The 20,266-nt window shown below is 47.5% G+C and overlaps 1 protein-coding gene across 4 annotated transcripts in view; it reads right to left on the reverse strand.

Moving 5' to 3' along the window:
* The window catches only part of LIMK2 (LIM domain kinase 2), a 30,993-nt gene that overhangs the window by 2,135 nt on the left and 8,592 nt on the right, over nucleotides 1–20,266 (reverse strand). Inside the window, exons 1-15 of one of the 4 annotated variants that reach the window (XM_038152474.1) lie at nucleotides 18,468–19,302; nucleotides 13,415–13,550; nucleotides 12,058–12,167; nucleotides 11,632–11,820; nucleotides 11,119–11,224; nucleotides 9,594–9,790; nucleotides 8,704–8,890; nucleotides 7,868–7,884; nucleotides 6,253–6,361; nucleotides 5,392–5,523; nucleotides 5,071–5,127; nucleotides 4,835–4,900; nucleotides 3,875–4,049; nucleotides 2,402–2,457; nucleotides 440–597 (exon numbers count right to left, since the gene is read on the reverse strand). In XM_038152474.1, the coding sequence (XP_038008402.1) occupies nucleotides 440–597; nucleotides 2,402–2,457; nucleotides 3,875–4,049; nucleotides 4,835–4,900; nucleotides 5,071–5,127; nucleotides 5,392–5,523; nucleotides 6,253–6,361; nucleotides 7,868–7,884; nucleotides 8,704–8,890; nucleotides 9,594–9,790; nucleotides 11,119–11,224; nucleotides 11,632–11,820; nucleotides 12,058–12,167; nucleotides 13,415–13,550; nucleotides 18,468–18,520 (1,748 nt within the window). In that variant the 5' untranslated portion in view covers nucleotides 18,521–19,302. Of the gene's footprint in view, nucleotides 1–439; nucleotides 598–2,401; nucleotides 2,458–3,874; nucleotides 4,050–4,834; nucleotides 4,901–5,070; nucleotides 5,128–5,391; nucleotides 5,524–6,252; nucleotides 6,362–7,867; nucleotides 7,885–8,703; nucleotides 8,891–9,593; nucleotides 9,791–11,118; nucleotides 11,225–11,631; nucleotides 11,821–12,057; nucleotides 12,168–13,414; nucleotides 13,551–18,467; nucleotides 19,303–20,266 lie in introns of those variants that run through there. The other 3 variants (XM_038152472.1, XM_038152475.1, XM_038152473.1) reach the window with 3 other exon arrangements.

Consider the following 20,266-nt stretch of genomic DNA (forward strand, 5'->3'; position numbering starts at 1 on the left):
CCATGTACAGAGTGGTGAACAGGGCCATGATTTCCCTCCCATTTAGCTTCCAAGACTGCCAAGCCCTCATCTGTCTGGGCTACCCCTTTCTATAGCCAGTGAGTGACCAGGGAGGTCTGGCTCTTTGGAACCTACTTGGCAGCAACACTGTTCTGAAGCTACAAGTTTCATAACTGAAATCAAATGAAGTATTTACCTTACTGTCAAAGTCTGCCCCTACTCTTTGTACCTGAGAAATCCTGAACAATCATTCCTTCTTTACTCTGTCCTGGAATTGTTTCAGACATCTCCACCATACAGCAGTCTCTCTCCCAAACTATTGAATCTGAAGCCTCTCACTCATGGAAGCCTTTGAGCATTCCCCTAGATTGCTGCCCTCTGTGCAGAGCAGTCCTTCCACTCTGGGAATACAGACACATCCTGCAGACCCCAAACCTACCTGCTCTCTGGTTCCAGTCTGCAGCAAATAGCAGCCAGAGGGAAAAAGGCTGGAGGACAATCAGCAGGAACAAACTTCTCCCAGAACAGCTTGACATTAAGGCCAAAATCCAGTGTGCGTGGGAGACAGTCTGGATCAGCATAAACCTGGCCTATGATCTAGAGAAAGGGAGAAAGGGACTTAAGTACTGCAACAGTTCCAGAGTGTTAGGAAACACACTGCATCAGGCAGTGCTCCTTCAAAGTATTATGGTGGAAATGAAACAACAGAAACACTGTTCTTCCTTTCCAATGGAGCCACTGGCTCATGGTACTATGTACAGACAAACTTCACTGGAATCTTTTTCAAGACCTGGCGATGTGTCCATGGCTGTGGAGGAAGTCCCAGATGCCTTCTCCTGCCCAGGGTCTCTCTGCCAGAAGACACAGCATGATGTACCCCTCTCAGGGAGCTCTGCAGTGTCTTGCAGCTGGGGATGATGCAGCCCCTCCTGACTGCAGGTAATCAAGGCAACCTGCATCAGCATCCCATCCCTCCCCTTTCTAACCATCTTAACCATGCCATCAGCAAAGCCCCTCGGGACAGAGGGGACAGGACAGGTCCAGAACAATGCTGGGAAGTCAACTACACCTCTAATTCTGAACTGTTCTGCCAGCGACAGATTCAACCCCCACCACAGCCAGAGGGCTGGGACAGACAAGAACAACCATAACTGACACCCAGGAGGCTGCAGGTAAAGGAGAGCCAGTAAAGAGCTGGGGGGACAGGGAAGCCCTGCCCCAGCATGGCCCCAGTGCTCACCACCTCCAGCACAAGTGCAGGAGGGAAGGAGCCCACAGCAGAGAGCTGTGAGGTGATCTGGACTCAGAAGGTCAACACAAACTTTCACGTGGACAGAGTATCAGGTTTAAAGCCTCACTGGGTATCACAGAAGGGGTGTTATTTATAACCACCCAGGCTTTTCTATGCCAGTAACTGAGCATGACAGCTACATCCTGTAGCTAGACAGAAACGCCCATTATGTATTTTGGCAGGTTTATGTCCTTATCTGTTTGAGTGTTTAATTTTAGGGTTTTTTTTAGCATCATAATTTTGGTGACTAGAATGTTCATATGCTACTACCCTTTTATTTGTCTTTTTTCCTAGATGAAACAATTGTTTTAATCCCACATACAGATTTTTCAAGTTCCTAACTCTATCACTCACAGCCACAACATTCTCTGAGAGGAGGGCCCAGTGTAAACAGAGCTCCAGATGAGGCCACAAAGATTTATGCACAGACATTTTCTTTGTCTCCTTCACCCAAACACTGAAAATGAAACTGTGCTGGCATCCCCTGGTGTTCCTGCAACTGCTGTGTTACACATAACACCCTGCCTTTCATCTGTATTTCCACTGTCATACACACCTTCTAAACTGAAAATACCTTGCAGCTTTCAAGTGCTGCTTTTTGTTCTGCAGATAGAAAAGCCTGATATAACAGTCAGACTGCATTGGCTCAGAAATAAACTAAGCCAACAGACTTCAGGGTGCAAGCTTCATTAATCGACCTGCAAAGAGGTTTTTGATTCCACTTCTTTGAAGTGAAGTGCCATCCCCAGTGGAGGCCCTGAATTTGCTGAGATTATGCAGCTGATTGTTCTTTTAACAAGGCAGAAAAAGAAAAAAAGCATCACAGTTCTAGGGAATACATCTATGTTCAAACAGATAGCAGGCTCACTCAGAACTTGATGACCTTTTTACAGCTTCTCTCACTCCTGGAAGAAACTGGGACCAAAAAAACTACAAGACAGTTATCATCCTTGAGGAAAAAGAGGCAGGGTAAGCTTGTTCTCCCAGTCTAATTCACTAGTAATGTGCTGTTAGGTCACAGGCTGCACACTCAGATGCAGAGATCTGGGTGATACCATGTGTACACAGAGATGGGGACATTAAAGATGCCATTTAATGTCCTTGTCTTACCTCGCAGAGAACAATCCCAAATGAAAAAATGTCCACCATCTCATCGTAGCTCTGTCCTGTAGGAAACATGAGACATTCAGCTCTGTAAAGAGAGAGTTACCCTCCAGCTATTCCAGGAGCTGCCAGTACCAAGCTTAACTAAGGCTATTCCCTGGAGAGTCCTAAAACAGGAGACAAAGCAAGGCTTAAACCTGAGCAGGGTCAGTCCCCCCAAGATCTGTACATACCAACTGCATTACACTGCCATTACAGATTTGAAGCCTGCTTCTCTCTTGTACTGGGGAATTACAGCACAACACTGTATCAGATCTGAGCAAATGCTAAGAATAACAACGGAAAGCTTCAGCCCATTTCCATTGATTGCTGTTCTTGTGGATCTCTACAGAGCACAGAGCCAGTGCTCAGCTTCCTCAGCAGCCAGCGAGTCCCTGCTGCAGTGACTGCAGAGATAATAAATTACACACCGGCAGCACTTTGATCCTGGGAAAGCTGGCGGGCTCCAGCATGCCATGCTCTGCTTACAGACACACCTCTCCCAAGCCAGTAGCTGGTAAGCAGCCTTGCTTTCAGAGCTGATGTCAGACTGTGCTTTTGCTGTTCTCTTGACAAATGCCAGGACTGAGACAAACTCTGAGAAGCAGCCTCAGACTTCTTTAGGGCTGGAGGCCTTGAGGAAAGGCAAACAGAACGGCACACAAGAAAGCAACATAAAGAACTGAGCTGGAGAAGCCCAGGCCTCCCTTCCCCAGTAGACTGTGCTGGACAATGCTGATATACCAGCCAGACAAACTGCCCAACCTGGTCAGAGAGACCTGCTCGTGAGAAGGCAACTGTATCGACTGTATTTCACCCTCATCTCAACTCTCACAGGGGCAGCTTTTCCTCTAAGAGTCACAGCTCAACCTTAATGAATGCAACTGAGGGCTGCAGGTCAAGACCCCGATTTCCCTGCACTTGGACAACTCCCACCTGAATCCCGAGGCTTCAGCAAACCTGGCAGTGCATGGCCTCTCCCTAGATCTGTGCAACAGCACACATAAACCTCATCCCAGAATGTAATGATTCTGTTTCAAGGGGCAGTTCCAAAGCATGAAGCTATAACAGAAATTGATCTTGGGCTCAGTTTTATCTCAGGCCTCTTTTGTCTTTCCTTTTATTTGGATTGTAGCAAGTTTACTTCTGTTGCCCTCCTGAAGAATCCTGTTGTCAGGCCAGAAACAGCTCCCGGGCTGGTACAAAGGCTTACCAGGGCAGGCACTGCAGGACTGGTACAAAGGCTTACCAGGACAGGCACTGCAGGACTGCAGCTATGGCCTCTGTGCATATAAAAAAGCTTCCACATTAGCAGGTCTAAACCCACAGGCTCTAAAAGGTTTGGTTGTTACTAGGGCACAGAAACTTTCAGTAATCCTGTCATCTCTGTACCTTGTCACAGGCTGTCTCCTCGCCTGCTCCCTGCTGCTGGGCTCTTACCGTTCAGCATCTCTGGGGCCATCCAGTACGGGTTCCCGACCACCGTGTAGCGCTTCTTCCTGTCGCTCTTGCGCAGCGTCCGTTTCTTGGCAGACGGCTTCTCCAAAGTGGGCTTTTTCCTTTCCTCCACAATCAGCCGAGACAGACCGAAGTCAGCCACCACCACTGTCTTATCCTGCACGGGGGATTCAGTACAAGCCACTGATCACTCTCAGCCCCTTTCAGGAGCAGAGAGGCTGCAATTCCTGTTCACTACCAACTATGCAGGTTTCCTGCAGCCACATGAGCACAGCAAGATGTCCAGACAGTGTAAGATATCCAGTTCATGACCCCAACTCATCACTTGCTCCCTTCGTTATTTTATTTCCTGTGTGGTTGCTAGCACTTCTCCCATCAATTTGGCTACACTTGCCAGGGACCTTTCCTGGACCTTTCCATTTAGATCTTCCTCTTTTACCTGGTCAGGAAGTAACTTGGACTTTCATCCTGGGTTGTCTGAAGCCAAGTGAAAAAGGGCAGGCTTGAGGGAATGAAACTACACAAAAATCTTGTGACCCAGCATTTAAAAAAAATGCGAGAACGCACATGTGCACACACCTACACACTTGTCTGGATCCTGAGTGCCAATAAAAAGTCATTGAGTGGTTAAAAGAACAGAAACAGCTGCAGAGAACACCTCAGAGTTGAGATAAAGAACAGAGCTGTACTAACTCTCAGAAGGTGACTCTTATAGGAGCTGCTACCAGAGGAAGGGTGGTAAGAGAACAGAACACAGAAACAGTGAAAGCTGGATCATGCTGGAAAATCCTGTGTGAGAATAAAGCTCCTTTGCCTGGGGCACAAAGCCTCTCTGAAATCAGTTCCACCCTGACAAAAGAGGGAACATCATGTGGAGAAAGCCAAGGGAGGAGGATGCCAAGGAGAGAAGCAGCATGCTGTGAGAACTGAGGTGTAACTCACCAGCTTGATCAGGCAATTGTGTGAATTCAGGTCTCTGTGAATGATGCACATGGAGTGCAAGTAAGCCTGGAACAGAAGGAGAAAAGCTGATGTTAGGGGTTTCCAGATGAGCATTTACAGACTCAACAACCCAATTCCAGGAGTCAGGCAGTGTCCACAGCCCCTCATACACCACTCTCCTGAAACCAACCCTGACCCCAGAGTCTGCTCCGTTATGAAGCAACAGTGTAACTCACCATTCCAGAGGCAATCCCTTTGGCAAAGCTGACCTTCTGCTGCCAGGGGAACGGGTCCTGAAAGACAAATCCTCAGTGGTCAGGGACCATCTTACCAGCCAGCTGGTGACAGCAGTTCCTTCACAAGAGGGACTCTTACAGCAGTCAGAGACACACAATACAGCTCCAGAAAGAAGAGGCTTCCTGCCTCAAGCTCACTCACAGCTACGAAGCAGCTTTACTACACAGCTCCAAAGAAGACTAATGACGAGCACATGAGGCTGGCACAACCATCAGCAGTCAGGCTCACTGAGTACACATCTCCCAGGTGTCCATACTCACTGCATTACGGAGGAAGTCCTTCAGTGTGCCCCCCTCGATATACTCGGTGAGGAGATTGAGCTTCTTGTCCTTGTACAGCACACCAATGAACTTCAGCACATTGGGGTGGTCCAGGCTGCGCATCACCTTCACCTGCAAGCAGAGACATCCCACCCAAAAGGCGAATGGAACAAGTCCTGACAGATCCATTCTGTGGTGAAAAGCACTCCAGTGCTCAAAGTCCTGTTCAGGGATCACAGAGATCCCTCAAACCCCAATCTTAAGGCAGTCAATTAACTGTTGCCTCCTCATTTTCATGCTGTGCAATTAACCCAATCTGAGTCTTTAAGGAGAGCAGCCTTGAGTCTGGCTAACATTTCAGAGGGCAAAACTCTCCAGAGCAGCTATTGGGCCTGTGCTGTGTGTGTTAGGGCCACAACAGCAGTGCCAGGTGTTTAGGGAGCTGCCTTTAAGCTACATCTGACTTTGAAAAACATGGTAGGCAGCCACCAAGAAAATAGTTTTGCTTAAATACAGCATGAGTCTTAAATATCTTACAGATACTGGCCCTCATCCTTTGTACTTATGCACAAGGCTCAAGGGATAAATCCTTTATGTACTGCACAGCTCAATTTGCCTCTGATTGAAGCTGCTCTTATCACTGAAAAATTAATGAACTGGAGCTGAAGCAATGTCTATTGCCCAGTGTGAGTCACACTTCACTGCAGCAAACATTCAGCTCATGTCAGCTTTTCCCCATGCAATGTCTCCCTCCTCAGCACCTTCATTCCTGCCAGGTTGCTGGCAGGATCTCTCTCTGGAGAAGATGGGAGAGTTCCACCACACTACTGGCTCAGAAGCTGTTTGAAATCCTGCTCCTACCTCTGTCAAGAAAGTCTTCTGTGTTTCCTCATCACAGCGAATCAGCTCCTTCATCACCATCACCTTTCCTGTTGCTTTGTGAGTCACCTGATGGAAACAAAACCCACAACTACAGGCAAGGTTCAAGAATACACAGCTCCAATGCTCCTGCAACTTGAAGCGCAACATTCCCCTCCATCCAGAGAAGAATAGAGATGGGAGGAAATTCAGAGCCCAGGATCTGCTGAAAACCGTGTGAAAGTCGGCCTTTGGGAATTCACCGAAGATGCTGCGTGTGAAACAGAAACTCCTAACGCTGACAGAGGGTCATGCCAGGATCCAGAGCTGAAGGCTCCAGTTTGGGTGGCACAGGGCTCAGTGTGCACACAGGCTGCCAAAGCCTCCACCCTGGTGCATGCCTCCAAGTTCCCTTTGGAATACCTTTGTCCAGTGGGATGCTCACATTTTGTGCACAAGCTTTACTAACTGCATTCTGTATCAGCAAAAGAATCAACGTTCACTTGCATCAGAAAGCAAACCAAACAACCCAAAACTGCATTATAAATGCTTTGGCTTTATGGGGAATCTGAACCTCATCCACATGCAGGTGGAACTGGAGTGTACAGGCTGTTCAGTTAAGGCAGGAAGCAGTTAATTTTACCTTGCTCCTTTGGAGCAGTGTGTCTCAACATGCAAGGAATGTCCTAGAACAGTGGAAAACACAAAGAAATCCATCATAATAATAAGGTAATAAATTTCCTGGCTCTTGACATGGAAAGCATTTCCAGTTCCTCAAGAACTGTTTGCCTGTCTCCAACTAATTCCTGGTATTTTGCTGTATTATGGAGGTTTTTTGTAACCAGCTCAGGCTTGCTTGCACAGGGTGCAGGAGTGAGTAGAAAGAGTCCAAATTCCTATAAGCACGTTTTCCTGGAAATCCTCTCCTCTTCCTTTGCTTAACTTGGACAGCTCTGGCTCCCTAAGATCTGCAGCAAACTAAACAACCACCTTGCCTCTCTGACCAGAAGGGAATAATGTGACCAAATACAGTACTTGCTGCATCACACCCAGTCAATCTCAAGCCTAAGAAAAATATCACTTTTTTTTTAAGGTAGAAGGCAAAAAAGTCCTTTAGAAAGCCTCTAGAACTAAAATCCAGAACAAATGACCCAGTTATAGTATTTAGGAAGCTTATGAGTTCTTACAAACACTGTGACACACCAGTTCTGTTTGGAGCCATGGACATAACAAAGCTGACACAGGTGGAATGTGAGTGCATGGAATAACACAACAGAAGCAAGAGTACAATATTCTTCTGCTCCCATCTGAAATCAAGCGTTCATACACAAGTAATGAGCCAGGGAACACTGCATGTTTCAGCCAGGGACATCTAATATCCAATGATGAAGGGAAGTGAAGAGACAAAGGCAAGGCTAAGTGGAATTCTTAAGCTGACATACCAGCAAAACTAAAACAAGTGTCACATGAAATTCCATGGGGGCGAATTTAACTCCCAGAGCATGCACCAGAACAAGATAGCCATGGGGCAATCTGAGCAGAAAAGAAATGCCTTTGTGCCAGTAACTGCTGGGACACAGATGACAAAAGCATGCAACAGAGCAAAGGTTTCGCTTACCTGCACCTGTTATTTCTCTATGAGCAGAGAAGAAGAGAAATATGCTCATTAGTATGGATCAAGCATTGGGTTTGTAGTGCTGGCTCATCACTTCCCATGGAAGCATGAGATGAACATGGTGGCCGGACACCTCAAGTTTATACCAGTGTAAGGGGAGAAGTCCCATCCCATAGTGAGTACAGTCTGAGTACTGAGGAACTCACAGAACCTTAACAAGGCAGAGGAACTTGCCCCTGATGCTGTCAGGAATGTTGGGATAGGAACTGCTGGAGTACCCTCAGTCAAGATCAGAGAGCTTAAATGCAAGAGAATGCTGCTGATTGAGATTAGAACTGTGAGAGTCATGCAAGACCTGACCACCACCCCCAGGCTGACAAGCCATTTAGGCTGTGTCAGGGGCTCAGACATGGTCACTACATCAGCCTAGCAAACCCCTGAACATGCCACACCAAGGGTGGGTAAGAAATGCTGGGGAGCTGAACACACATCATAGGAAAGATGCCGGTAAGAGGAAGTGTGGCCTGTTCCCCGTTCTCCCCACCTCACCCAGGAGCCTGCTGCGACAGGGACTCTGGAGTGCTAAATCTGACTCCAGAGATGAACATGTACAGCCAAGGTTGACATTCAAAGGGGGCAAAGTCAAAGTCATCTACAGTCAGACACACACACGTGGTCAGGGAAGGAAACAGAAATGGATCTCAGAGCAAACCAGGGAAGATCCAAGACTGATCACTATAGGCAAGGCAAAACCACGGAGACCGTGGTGAAGGAGGCCAAGACAGGCAGACCATTGCTGAACTCAAAGTAACTGATGAATGTTTGAGGACCTCCCTCACCTTGATCGCTTGTCCAAAAAATCCTTTTCCTAGAACTTCACCATGAATCAGGTCACAGGGCCGGAAGATTTGCTGGGAGCAGCTGGAAGAGGAACGCAGGGATTCAGAACGACTGATGTCACGGCTCAGAAGGAGAGGTTCCTTTGGAGAGCTGGGGCCGGGAGACTTAGAAATGCTGTTACTTCGCCTGGAAAACAAGGATGACAGGAAGATCAGGGAAGCTGCTGGGTAACCTTCGGTCCAGCATATCCCGTCATTCACTGCTAAGGGACCAGTTTCTAATGTGTTCCAGTGCTTTTACTATCTCCAAACCCAGATGCTCTCCCAGCACTGCGGAAGCTCCTTGTGAATCCAGAACAGCTTCCAAGTCAGAGCTGCCTAACAGCAAGAACAAGCTCTCCTGCACTGGCAGTCTGAGGTGGAGCTGAGAACAGGGGGAGGAAGCTGTGAAGACACATCACTTGCTATCTCTAAACAAAGTACTGGTAAAAGACTAAATGAGCAACTGAGTGTTCCACTCTCAGAAAGACTTTTTCCCAAGTCCGAGGTGTCAGCCAGATTCCTCTTCCCCACATTCTTCCCCAGTCATCTAAGGCTGGTAAAAACCTGACCTTTACATTTACTGACTCTGAAACTTGGTAGCTTTTCTCTGTTAACAGCAGAGCTCCTTATTTTTATTATTGAACGTTTGTCATCCTGAAAGGTGATGGAGAGAGAGCGTACACCAACAGCAGAATCCAAAGCTCTCCATGACTTCTCCAGTGCTTTATGCCGCAGCTGACATCAGAGATAAGCCCTGTCCCCAGGGTCACTGCAATCACAGGCCTAAGCTGCCCAGCCAGGGAGCACAGGGCAAAGGCAGGGCAGAGGCAGTGCTTCCCAGCCTTTACCTGAGGGAGCGCCGCCGCAGCGTTCCTTCCAGGTTCTCCTTGATGTCCAGAGGAGAGAGGGAGCGTGGGGAGATGGGTGTCTTCATGTGGGTGGGCAGACGGGAGTCCAGGCGAAGCCTGTCCAAGCGCTGTGACACAGGGTCGTGCTCGATCAGCAGCTGAAGGGTCTGGCTTGTCTTGCGAATCAATTCCTCCACCTGAAATCAAACCAAAGGGCAGCATAGTAGCAGGCAGGATGAATGCAAGCTACAGAAGACAGAGGAAACAAAGGGAATGCCCCTCAGGAATCAGAGGAGAGAGTTCAGTGAGATCACTCCATAGTTGTGGTTTAGTTGTGTGCACCACAACTGTCTACCAGACAAATCAGGCTGGCAACACAGAAATTCCTTATGCTATCCAATACTTCTTTGTAGTCAGCTACAAGTAACCTATATAAAAAAGATGTGGACAGGCTGGAGAGGGTCCAGAGAGGAGCCACAAAGATGACTGAAGTGCTGTGAAGCTGCCACGTGAGAAAAGGCTGAGAGAACTGGGTGTGTTCAGCCTTGAGAAGGTTTAGGGGAGACCTTATCACCATGTTCCAGTATTTAAAGAGTGGCTACAAGGAAGATGAAGACTCCCTTTTCACAAGGAGTTACATGGAAGATACAAGAGGTAACAGTACAAAATAATCCTGGAAAGATTCCAGGTAGACACAAAGACCTTTTTTTTACAAAAAACAATCAGCCCTTGGAATAATCTCTCCAGCAAAGTGCTGGATTCCCCTACACTGGACACATTTATGTTTTAGCTGGACATAGTGCTCTAGATAGTGCTTTTTTCAAGAAAGATTGCACCAGATGATCCCTGAGGTGCTTTCCAGTCTGGTATTTTATGATTCTATTAAATACTTTTCTTTCTCCAAGAGGTGTTAAAAAACTACACAAGTTTCCACCTTGAACAGTGCTGCAAAAAACAGCTTTGCAAAAGCTACATGGAGATCTATCTGAGAGACAGCTTGTGCTCCTCATGTTCTCTTTAGTGCCAACAGTAAATAAAACCCTTGGGAAGTGAAGGTAATGGTGCCCCCTTTACACTCTTGCAGCATCCCCTGATATCTGTAGAAAGCATCTACTTGTAAATAAAGACAGCAAATAGGTTTTTTGCAATGGGAAATGTCCTTAGGATCAGCTGGGCCCTTGTGTATTAGCAGTGCCTCTAAAAGGATCAGAACTGCACACCTCACCAGCAGCACATGGGAAAGTCTTCACAGCCTCTCCGTCCTCTGTCACAGTCCTAGACTTTTCTTATTACCTCCCTTTATGTTTGAATGCCACAAAATCAGGAAAATCCTAACTGCGTTTCCATCTGTTACATTTTCCCCTCCAGCTGGAAGGCAAAGCTTGCCTTCATGTTTATTCCTCCTGTCAGCACGAGCACTAGCAGTGTACACACACTGTATGTGGGGTGGGAGAACGGTGTCAGGAAAGAGAAAAGAAGCAGGAAGGCAGAGGAGAAGGAGGCTTCAGAATAAAGCTCTACCCACCTCCTCCACCTGTAAGGTACGAATAGGAGCTCCGTTGATCTCCAGGATCCGATCTGCAGGGTGGATGGCGTTTCGGACATCTGGGCTGATGTGCATCCTGTTAACTCTAAAGATGCAAACTACAGTCTGTATGTGAAGTCACGTTAGCCAAAATTATCAAAAATATGCTCCCCTTCATATAGGTATTCTGAAATAAAGCAGTGCTAATCTACCAACACGGGGAGCTATCATTACTCCAAGTGCTTAGGTCTGAGCTGCTTTGGAGAGCTCTTTGTATCACCAGTGGTAAAAGGTTAGTCCAAACGTTCTGCGTTCACAGAAGGAGACAGCACTGAGAGATACAATTATCAGCTAAGGTTGTCACAAGACTGAAATGAAGACCAAACACAAATGACTATTAGCCGACCTACATCCCTGTAATGCCAGGATTCCCTCAGGACAACAGTGCTGCAGCATTTTTACCAGCTCCCTCTGCATGAACATGTACATTGCACAAAACCTGGTCATACTCACTCTTTCACCTGGACACCAGTGGCATAGCTGGAGCAGCCACCTTCAACAGACACAGAGAACCCCCTCTTGCCATCCGTGGCTGCTGGCATGGAGATGAGGGTCAGTGTATAAGGCAGCTGCTCACGCAGAGACTCAGTGGAGTGTTTTTCTATCATCGGTGTCAGCACAATCTGGTTATGGCATTTTCCACTGGAAGAAGTGAAGAAAGTCATTATGTCCCATCCCTCCCTGCCAAACTCACACGTCTGAGTTCTCTCACTGACCACAAGCCATAGTTTGAGTGTCTACACCACTCCTTTCTCCCTCCCTCAAAGGCAGCTTCCTGGCATTCCTCAGAGCAGCATTGGGCTGAACCACTCTGAACCAGCTGAACACGGCTCACGCTCAGCAGGAAGCAGCTCTGTGGCAAAGTGCAGCTCCTCTTACCAGTAGAGAGTGGAATGTTGCACCAGTGCATAAGTGTCCCCATCTTCAATGATCACTTTGCAGCTCATACAAGCAAAACACTCAGGGTGATACTTGTATTCGCCAGCCACCTACAGACAGAAAAGGGAGCAGCTTACGAGGGCCAAAACACATCAGCAGATGAAGCTCCTGCTTTCCTCTCTAATCAACGTGTTCACTCACATCTCTAAGGCAAGTGGCAGTTTTATACTGAAGAGTTATATTAGTCCATTCTGTGTCTCCTGAACGCCATCCAGGCACCTTGTTTACAGAACTCCAAAACAAACACATCAACACTAATCAAAGCTCGTGTCCCAGGAACCTCTGCTGCATTTGGCAGCTGCTCAACTATCAAAAATAGTTGATAGTCTGCTGCAGACTAGTAAACAAGGTATTAAACCTTCCTGTTCAGTTGCTCTTGGCAAAATAATTAATGTTATGCTTGAATTAATAAAGCTGAAAGGGCTTTTTTTTTGGCAGACAGGCAGTGCACAAATTCCAATATTTAACCAGCCAGCTGACAGAAAAAAAAGCACAAACTGAGATAAAAAAAATCTTTAAAGAATATTTTTATTAATTTGTCTATTCTATTTCCCTTACAAGAACTTCCTTTAGTGACATTATTATGCAAAGACTTTTGCAGGCAATGAGAAATTGTCTGCACATTTCTCAGTATTTCCTTTGGAGGCAGCCATCATATTACTGAGTACCATCCTGCTTTTTTATTTAGGCTCTAGAAAAATAATGGTTTTGCTTCACGCTTGGCAGTTTTACAGTTTAAATATTTGCAAGGTTGTGGCAGGAGGGGAACATTTAGGTGAGTCCATATTGTGCAGGAAGAGTTCAGTGCATCAAAGCAGTAAGGACTTCAAGACACCATCAGCCTGAAAAAGCACTCTGGCCACAATGCAGGTGGGACTTGGATGGCAACCTTCCCCCAGCCAGAACCTGCTGCTTACCCTGAGCCGAGAGCCTGGACTCCACGGTGCAGTGGAAAATCACCCCTGGAGACACTGAGGCACTACAGAAACTGAACAGATGTCCCCTGAGTCACCTTTCTGCCTCGCAGGTCTGTACTTTTCAGCACTTGATCTGTTCATACGCTTCAGATCCGCACATCTCCCTCCTTTAACAGCTACCCCCATTCAAAATTAATCTTTATCTAGAGATGCCCACACAAGCTTCATTTCTAATCTTTGATTAGAGACTTAAGTAACAAGGAGATTGTTACCCTCAGTTTATTTGGTTATCTGAATACCTAAGATAACTCCCAACTAAGTTTGAGGAGATGAAGGCAGGCATGTCCTGCCTCCAGGCAGGAATCCTTCAAAGTCCTTACCATCACAGGTCCAGTCATCAGCAGAGAGCAGCCATGGCAAGATTCCCCAAACTTCCCCCAGTAGTCTTTGTGACAGTACAGCTTCCCATCTTTCTCGTAGTACCAGTTAGTGAGGGGATCCTGGCATTCAGAGCACCTTGAAGGAAACAAAAGAACAAAGTTACAGTTGGCAGCAAGTCACAAAGCAACAGTCCTTTCCTGCATGGAGAACACAGACATTCAGCAGCAGCTCACCACCAGGCAGGTCTGCCAGTTACGGATGTACTGAACCCTTCCACTTCCCAGTGCTCTTTGAACTGAAAATTAGCACCAAATCCAAGGTCTGTAAAGAGATGTGGATTCAACCAGTACAAAGAAAAAGAAACTTTCAAATTTTAAAACAAATCCCACACATTGAAACCCACATTTATAAATTTTGCTTTGTAAATTTTGCTCCTCTGCTTTCTCCCTCTTTCTGGATGCAAGTTTGCAGCTGCTGCAAAGCTGCCCAGCACAGCAAGAGCTTTGCTCTGTTTCTGCCAAGTGTTTCTGCAGCATCACCCTCATGCCAGGGCACCTGCATCCTCAGCCAGTTCAGGAAGCAGGACTGAGAAGCAGGATTCACTTCCCTTTGAAATGCAAAGCCAGTTTTGCACCAACCTTTCTGGAAAGTTTTTCTATTGTTCTGTAGGAAGGCCTCTCCCAAAAGGTAAACTGCACTCTGCATTTGAGGGAGAGTTTTCAAAGCGGTTCATCTCCTGAGCTCCATATACTTACTGCATCCACCAATTAACTGATTAAAGTCCACCTCTCCCAGGATTGCTCTCCCTTCTGCTGATCACAGTGCCAAAAAAAAAAAAAAACCAAAACAAACCCCAAAACCCTAAATAAAACTAATTCTCTGATTTTATGAAGAGAATCCCCAAATCCTTCACATATCTGTCAGCCTCTATTTCAACAAGAAACCATTATTAATTGTCTATCTACATCCTTTCAAGAAACAAACTCCCCCCCAACCAAAAAAAAACAAACCAAGGAAAAAAACGCAGCAATTCTACTGCAGATACCTTTTTAGCAAATCACAAGCAGAACCCAGGCTTGCTGAATATAAAATAATCCTGCCTCAGCAAGATGCACTGGGCAAGGGAGTTTAACTTCAGCAGCATGGAGGTGTGACTTACTGGAAAGATAAGGCACAGACAGGAGTTGCATCAGTAAGGATTATTCCATTAGCCCTGGGCAGCATGTTCTCAGACTTTAAAAGGAAAATAAGTCTGGCACTGGCCACTTCTGAGTGCAGAATCCAGGTTAGTCACCAGTAACTGGAGCAAAGAAACACCTTGAGGATCAGTACTGTCATTGATACAATGTTTTCCCAAATGTGAGAAGAAGACTTTCTTCTGTCTCCTAGCCCACCACCTGTCTCAGTTACTGCACCGTGGGGGAAGCACTGCAGGGGGATGGGGGTTCAGGTGGGTGTCCCTCCGGGCAGCTGACCTCCCCCAGCAGCCAGTGTGCTGGAGTCTGCTGGTGCCCCTGGAGGAGCTCTTCTTACATGCTCCCAGGGCTGAGATGAGAGCCACAGTTGACTTCACCTCTCATGAGCTTCCTAAAAGCTTATTTGTGCCAAAGACATTCCTTGTAAACTCCAGCAGCTTGTAATGAGCATGATGATATATGAGGCTGGTCATGCTCCAAGAGAGCACAGAGTTATTTGCTCCATCTCAAGAGGCTGCAAAGTGACAAGGTAAAGCTGCTTGTAAGCAGCCTTTGGCTTTAGGGAAAAACACACCTCATGGAGTATTCAGTGCTGTACCCCCCTCAAGAAGATTGCTCCTTAAGATGTATTCAGCTTCTACGCTGTTTGCTCTCCCAGCTGAGGAGCACCAAATCCTGTCCCCCCTCCAAGTGATAGGAAAGAACTCCAGCACATGCAACAGGCCCTGCCAATTTTGTGTGAAGCAGAGGGAACAGTAATTTAAGATTGCTTTACATGGGAAATACATCACTAGAGCGCCAGCCTGGGGGCACTGTCATGGTTACACCCTGCTCCTGGTATGCAAGAGACCCAGAAGGCATCCCAGTACATTCTGCCTTCAACCACTGGCCTTTGGCTTCCATTTGCAGTAAATACCCCGTGCTGAATGAGCAAATAGGTGAGTGGGAGGGGAAAAAAGAGCAAGTGGAGACTAACAGCAAAGATTTCTATCATTTTGTGGCAGGAACATCTGGCTAAGCACGGGCAAATCGGATCCCTCAGACTTATCCAACTCCTCCATGCATGCCTGTACCAGTGTGTGTGCTCCACCAGTGATTACATCTTCAAACAGGGAGCTGTGACCAGACCTGCACTTGGATGCAGAGAGCAGTGCTGGAGACTGCTGCTTCACCAGGATTTCAGGACTTGACTTTCTGTGTTCTCTCCACACAGGTGGGTCACTTATTTGTTTTTAAGCACATCACCTTTCTTCCATTTCACCTTCAACCCCTTCCTTTTTCTCCCTAAGTAAATGTAAAATTTCTGCAACTGCAATTCTGTTAGGTGGGCTCCACAGGGTCATGTGCATTTGCCTTCCTTTACCCCTCCTCTAGCACTAAATGGTTTGATTCAATCTTACAGCACTCAGTTAAGTTTGCTTCCATCCGGAAATAGGCACTGGTATCTAATTTGGAACACACCCATAGCAAAATGAAGGTGAGGAGGTGGAGCCAGCAAGCAGTCAGTTCTCTGCTATGTAATTAAACAAATCTGGGCAGGACAAGTTTGCAGCTTAAGGCTCAGAGCCCCACCCTGGGCAATGAGGCAACAGGAACAGAGCAAGCAGCCCTGGAGAGGCTGGATGCTGGAATGGGTCTAACTGGCTGCTTGGTTAATCCCTGCCAGGAGCAGGACACGGCTGCAGCCCATGCTGCCAAGCAGCACCTCTGTCACTTACCATGCGTGCTGTAACCTCGGAAAGGCTTGGATTTGCCAGGTGTGGGAAACTGGCTGACAGCACACAGGTACGGCTTCACTGCTTTTTATCATTCACCAAATGATAAAAGCAGCACACGATTGTTCCACAAGGCTCTCATTGAAGAGATACGTCAGAATTTTATCCCAGAAGATACAAGAGTTGCCATTTCTTCCTCTCCCGCCTCGCTGGAGCTGTGCCCTTGCACCAAGGTTCTCATCAGCTGAGACAGGAATGCAATTACTGCTACAAGTATTAAGGAAGCTAACCTTTGCCAGTCACCACAACCAAGAGAAAGGAGTATACCATGCACCTCTATCTTTTATAGATTAGAAACCACTAATCTTCTCCTATATTATTTGCCATTACATTATTTCTTATTACAGAGTAGCAAACCATGGTGATCAAGTTTCGTGGAGGACTGATAACAGCCATACCTGCATATGTGCTTCCCCTTGCTGCCCAGCCACCATTTTCAGAGCTGCAAACCCTGCTCTGATTATACAGACCAGAAGTATAATTCTTCACTTCCCAGCTTTGGCTGTACAGAATAAATGAATTTGCTTCCCACAGCCATCCTCCAGGAATCACAAGCAGCATCTGGGTGCAGAGTTCAGCCCTGATGCTCTGCAGCACAGCAAGTGCACAAAGAGCTCACAAATCACTGCTCCATGCACTCTTGGTTTTGTGGGGGGTGGTAGGAGGATCAGGTCACAATAGGTAACCAGCCCAGTTTCAGCTGAAAAGCAGCACTGGTGCCTGGTGGCATCTCTTTTAGAGCTAAATGAAAGGCAATACCTTCACGGAAGCAAAGACTTCCCTGGCATTGAAGAGACAGATCCCTTGGAGAAGGGCTCATTAACAAAATGCCCCCCTCACACTCACTGTCAGGCCAGATCAGGTAACGCCAGACAGGCCCGGGAGAGCCGAGCTTCCAATTCTGCCGGCAGGGCAGGGAGGGGACAGTCACACAGACAGAGAGCTGCAGAATAAAGCATTAGCCCGGCCTGTAGCTCACCAAAGGCTTACTCAGCCGGGCTTAGCAGCAGTGTGTGTGTGCTCTGGCTACGTAAGAGACACCAGACAAGGAAGAACAGATGCTAGAAACAGACTACTAGAAAGACAGAGTGCTTAAGCTCTGGCTATGCAAAACCATTTCCACACACTCAGGAGAAGGTGTATCTAGGGCTTACCATAATACCCTACACATATTACAAATAATGAATGCCTGCTCACTTTCCTTCTTCTGAAAACAGCTGCTGTTTCAGAAAGTTGCCTGAAGAAGCTCAGCAACTGTGCAGCAGTATTTACTCCTATCCTAGACTGTTTTACCAATAGGCTCCTCACTCCCAAACCAGTACAAAAGTGTTTGCAGAACAGGATCAATAACAAGCAAATCCGAGCAGAGGGGATAGCAGGGAGACAATGAAAGTGCAAGCTGTGCCTTTCCCATCCATCCACCTAATCAGCACATCAGTGTCCATCACCAGCCCGGCTGTGTTCAGCCTCACTGACTTTCCTCACTGTGGAGAAGCAATACAATCAAAGTGTTGTTCTGGAACTATCACCTTTCTTGATTCTCAGTTGTTCAATTGGACCAAAACGGAATAAAAATTGAATTAACCAAAATATCACAGAAGAATCCTTATCATCCCTAGTTACCTGCAAAGTGCCTGATTTCTTAAACAGGATTATGTGCTGCCTCGCCGCAGATTACATCACCTTCCTGAACTCCCACAGCAGCACCTCACCTCACCCAGTCACAAGGAGCTTTGGAAGAGAAGCAGCAGCAGCCACATTAATCTCATTCCTCTGCTGGTGAGCAAAGCACAGGGGCACAGGGCACAGCGGCACATCGAGTGCTCTCTGGAGGGGAGCCTGCCTGGCTGTGCACACACTTGAGCTGCTCCCTTGAGCCAGGGAGCTGGGAAGGGACTGGCAATAGGAATCTTCCCTGTCACCTCCTCAAAGCAATGTGGGATCCCAGTTTGAGGCCGGCTGTTTCCAGCACACGAGCACGGGACTTCATTCTTCCAGCCCCACACACTGAGTGCCTGGGCTGGCATCACAGGGGGGAACCACGCTCTGGAGGCCCACTGCTAACCCTGAGCAAGACTCACCGAAAGGGATCCTTGGGAGCGAAGTAAGCTGGAGCAGACAAGTAACTTCCCATCTTCAACACTGGATAAACCGGATCAGCCACAAACTTGTCCAACTGCCTCTGAACAGCTCTGTTCTGCCAACATGGCAGCAGCCAGTGCTCATTTACCCTTGCGCTGATTCAGACACTTCACCTCCCTTTGAAGCTGCCCAAGGAATGCCAGGTCTCTCGGCTGCTCATTTCTTTTCAGATTTTTCCTGGCTCCCATTGCTATAACCATCTTCTCCTGCGCTCAGCAGCAGCAGCACTCGGGAAGGACAGGATCACTGCTAACCGGGCTAGTGGGACATGCTGCTGCGGTGGCTCTGCGGGCTCTGCTGCCTGCTAACTACTGGCAAGTTTTCCCTTCTCTAGTTCCACCCAAGGGTGGGAGGGGAGGAGGAGCCATTGCAGGCGGACAGCGGCGGCTCCAGAGCCTCAACAGGCTCTGCTCCTTCACAGGGGTGGAGCTCTGATCCAAAGAGGGGCTGAGTATTTAGTGCTGAAAGAGAGCAGCTTTGGCCAAAGAATACAAGCACACACACGTGAAACTTGTCTCTGCAGCAGCCGCACGTTCTAATGGAGGAGTCAAAGACGGCAACGAGACACATCTCCAAGTATATCAAATTAACTATATGCATTCCTAAACCCTTCACAGTGAGCGGGGTTATCCTGCCTTCACAGCACCTACAATCCTGCTGCAGGAGGTAACTCATGGTGTGCTTCATCCAAGGAAACACTGCTATCTTTCCAATACTGTTTTAAGAGCTCATTACAATCCTTTAACAGAATCATCATCTCCTGAATGGAAGCTGAGAAGTATAAATCAGCACGGAATACTCTCTCCAGCTCACAGCACATGCAGTTGTATCACTGTGCTTGTCTGAAGCCAAGCATGATCTCTAGTGACCTAATCAGCTAAAGCTGCTCACAAGACACTCAAAAATGCAACAAACATATGCTGCTGCACCGAGCCCGCCCATTTTTGTACAGTCAGCAAAGCCTGGCATGCCTGAACACAGCCTGAAAACCATGCTCTGTTCCAGAGGCAAGAGCACAAGAGCACTGTAATGTGCTTTTCCTGGAGATGCTCATCTCAGCTGGCAGCACACTGTTCCAGGGACGCTTGGGGCTGGAACAAGGCAGTCCTGGCTGCAGATTTGACAGCTGCTGCTCGCTGTTGAAGTATACAGAAACCTAGGCAGCTTTTTGTGGTTTTTTCCTCCTTTCTTAAACTTCTTTTTTTTAATTTAACTTTTAACAAGCAGACACTTTTCTGAAGCGAAAAAAAATCCCAATTTTCCCCATTGAGTGTAGTTGGTAAGCTCGGCTATAAAAGTGCAGTGAAGCCTAGTGCTGCAGAGCCCGATGTGCTTGTCAGTTCCAGCACGGGTCTAATTCCTTCTGACATTTCACACAGCTCTACTGGAAGCAGCAACACGGTGAGTCTGTGTCTAGGAATGCGCTCTGGTCTCCCACATTCTCTGCATGTTGCGTGCTGAAAGGAGGCCAGCGCTCGCAATCCTGCGCTTCCCCGGCTATCAGCACCTCCCCACCACACGCCCACCTCCAGCGCAGCCCCAGCCGCTCCCGCCTCCAGCACCTACACACAAAAGCCTTTCCCCACAATTCTGCTGCCATGGGCTCAACGCCCTGCGAGGGCCATTCCACCTGACCTCATAAATCCCAGCTCTTCAGACAAAACCTTTGAAGATTTGATCCACAGATGTGATAAGCAGCCAGCTAGTCTGTGAATGCAGCCAGCAGATAAAGCCGAAC

Source organism: Motacilla alba, chromosome 15 (genome assembly GCF_015832195.1).
Source record: "Motacilla alba alba isolate MOTALB_02 chromosome 15, Motacilla_alba_V1.0_pri, whole genome shotgun sequence".
Classification (NCBI taxonomy): Eukaryota; Metazoa; Chordata; class Aves; order Passeriformes; family Motacillidae; genus Motacilla; species Motacilla alba.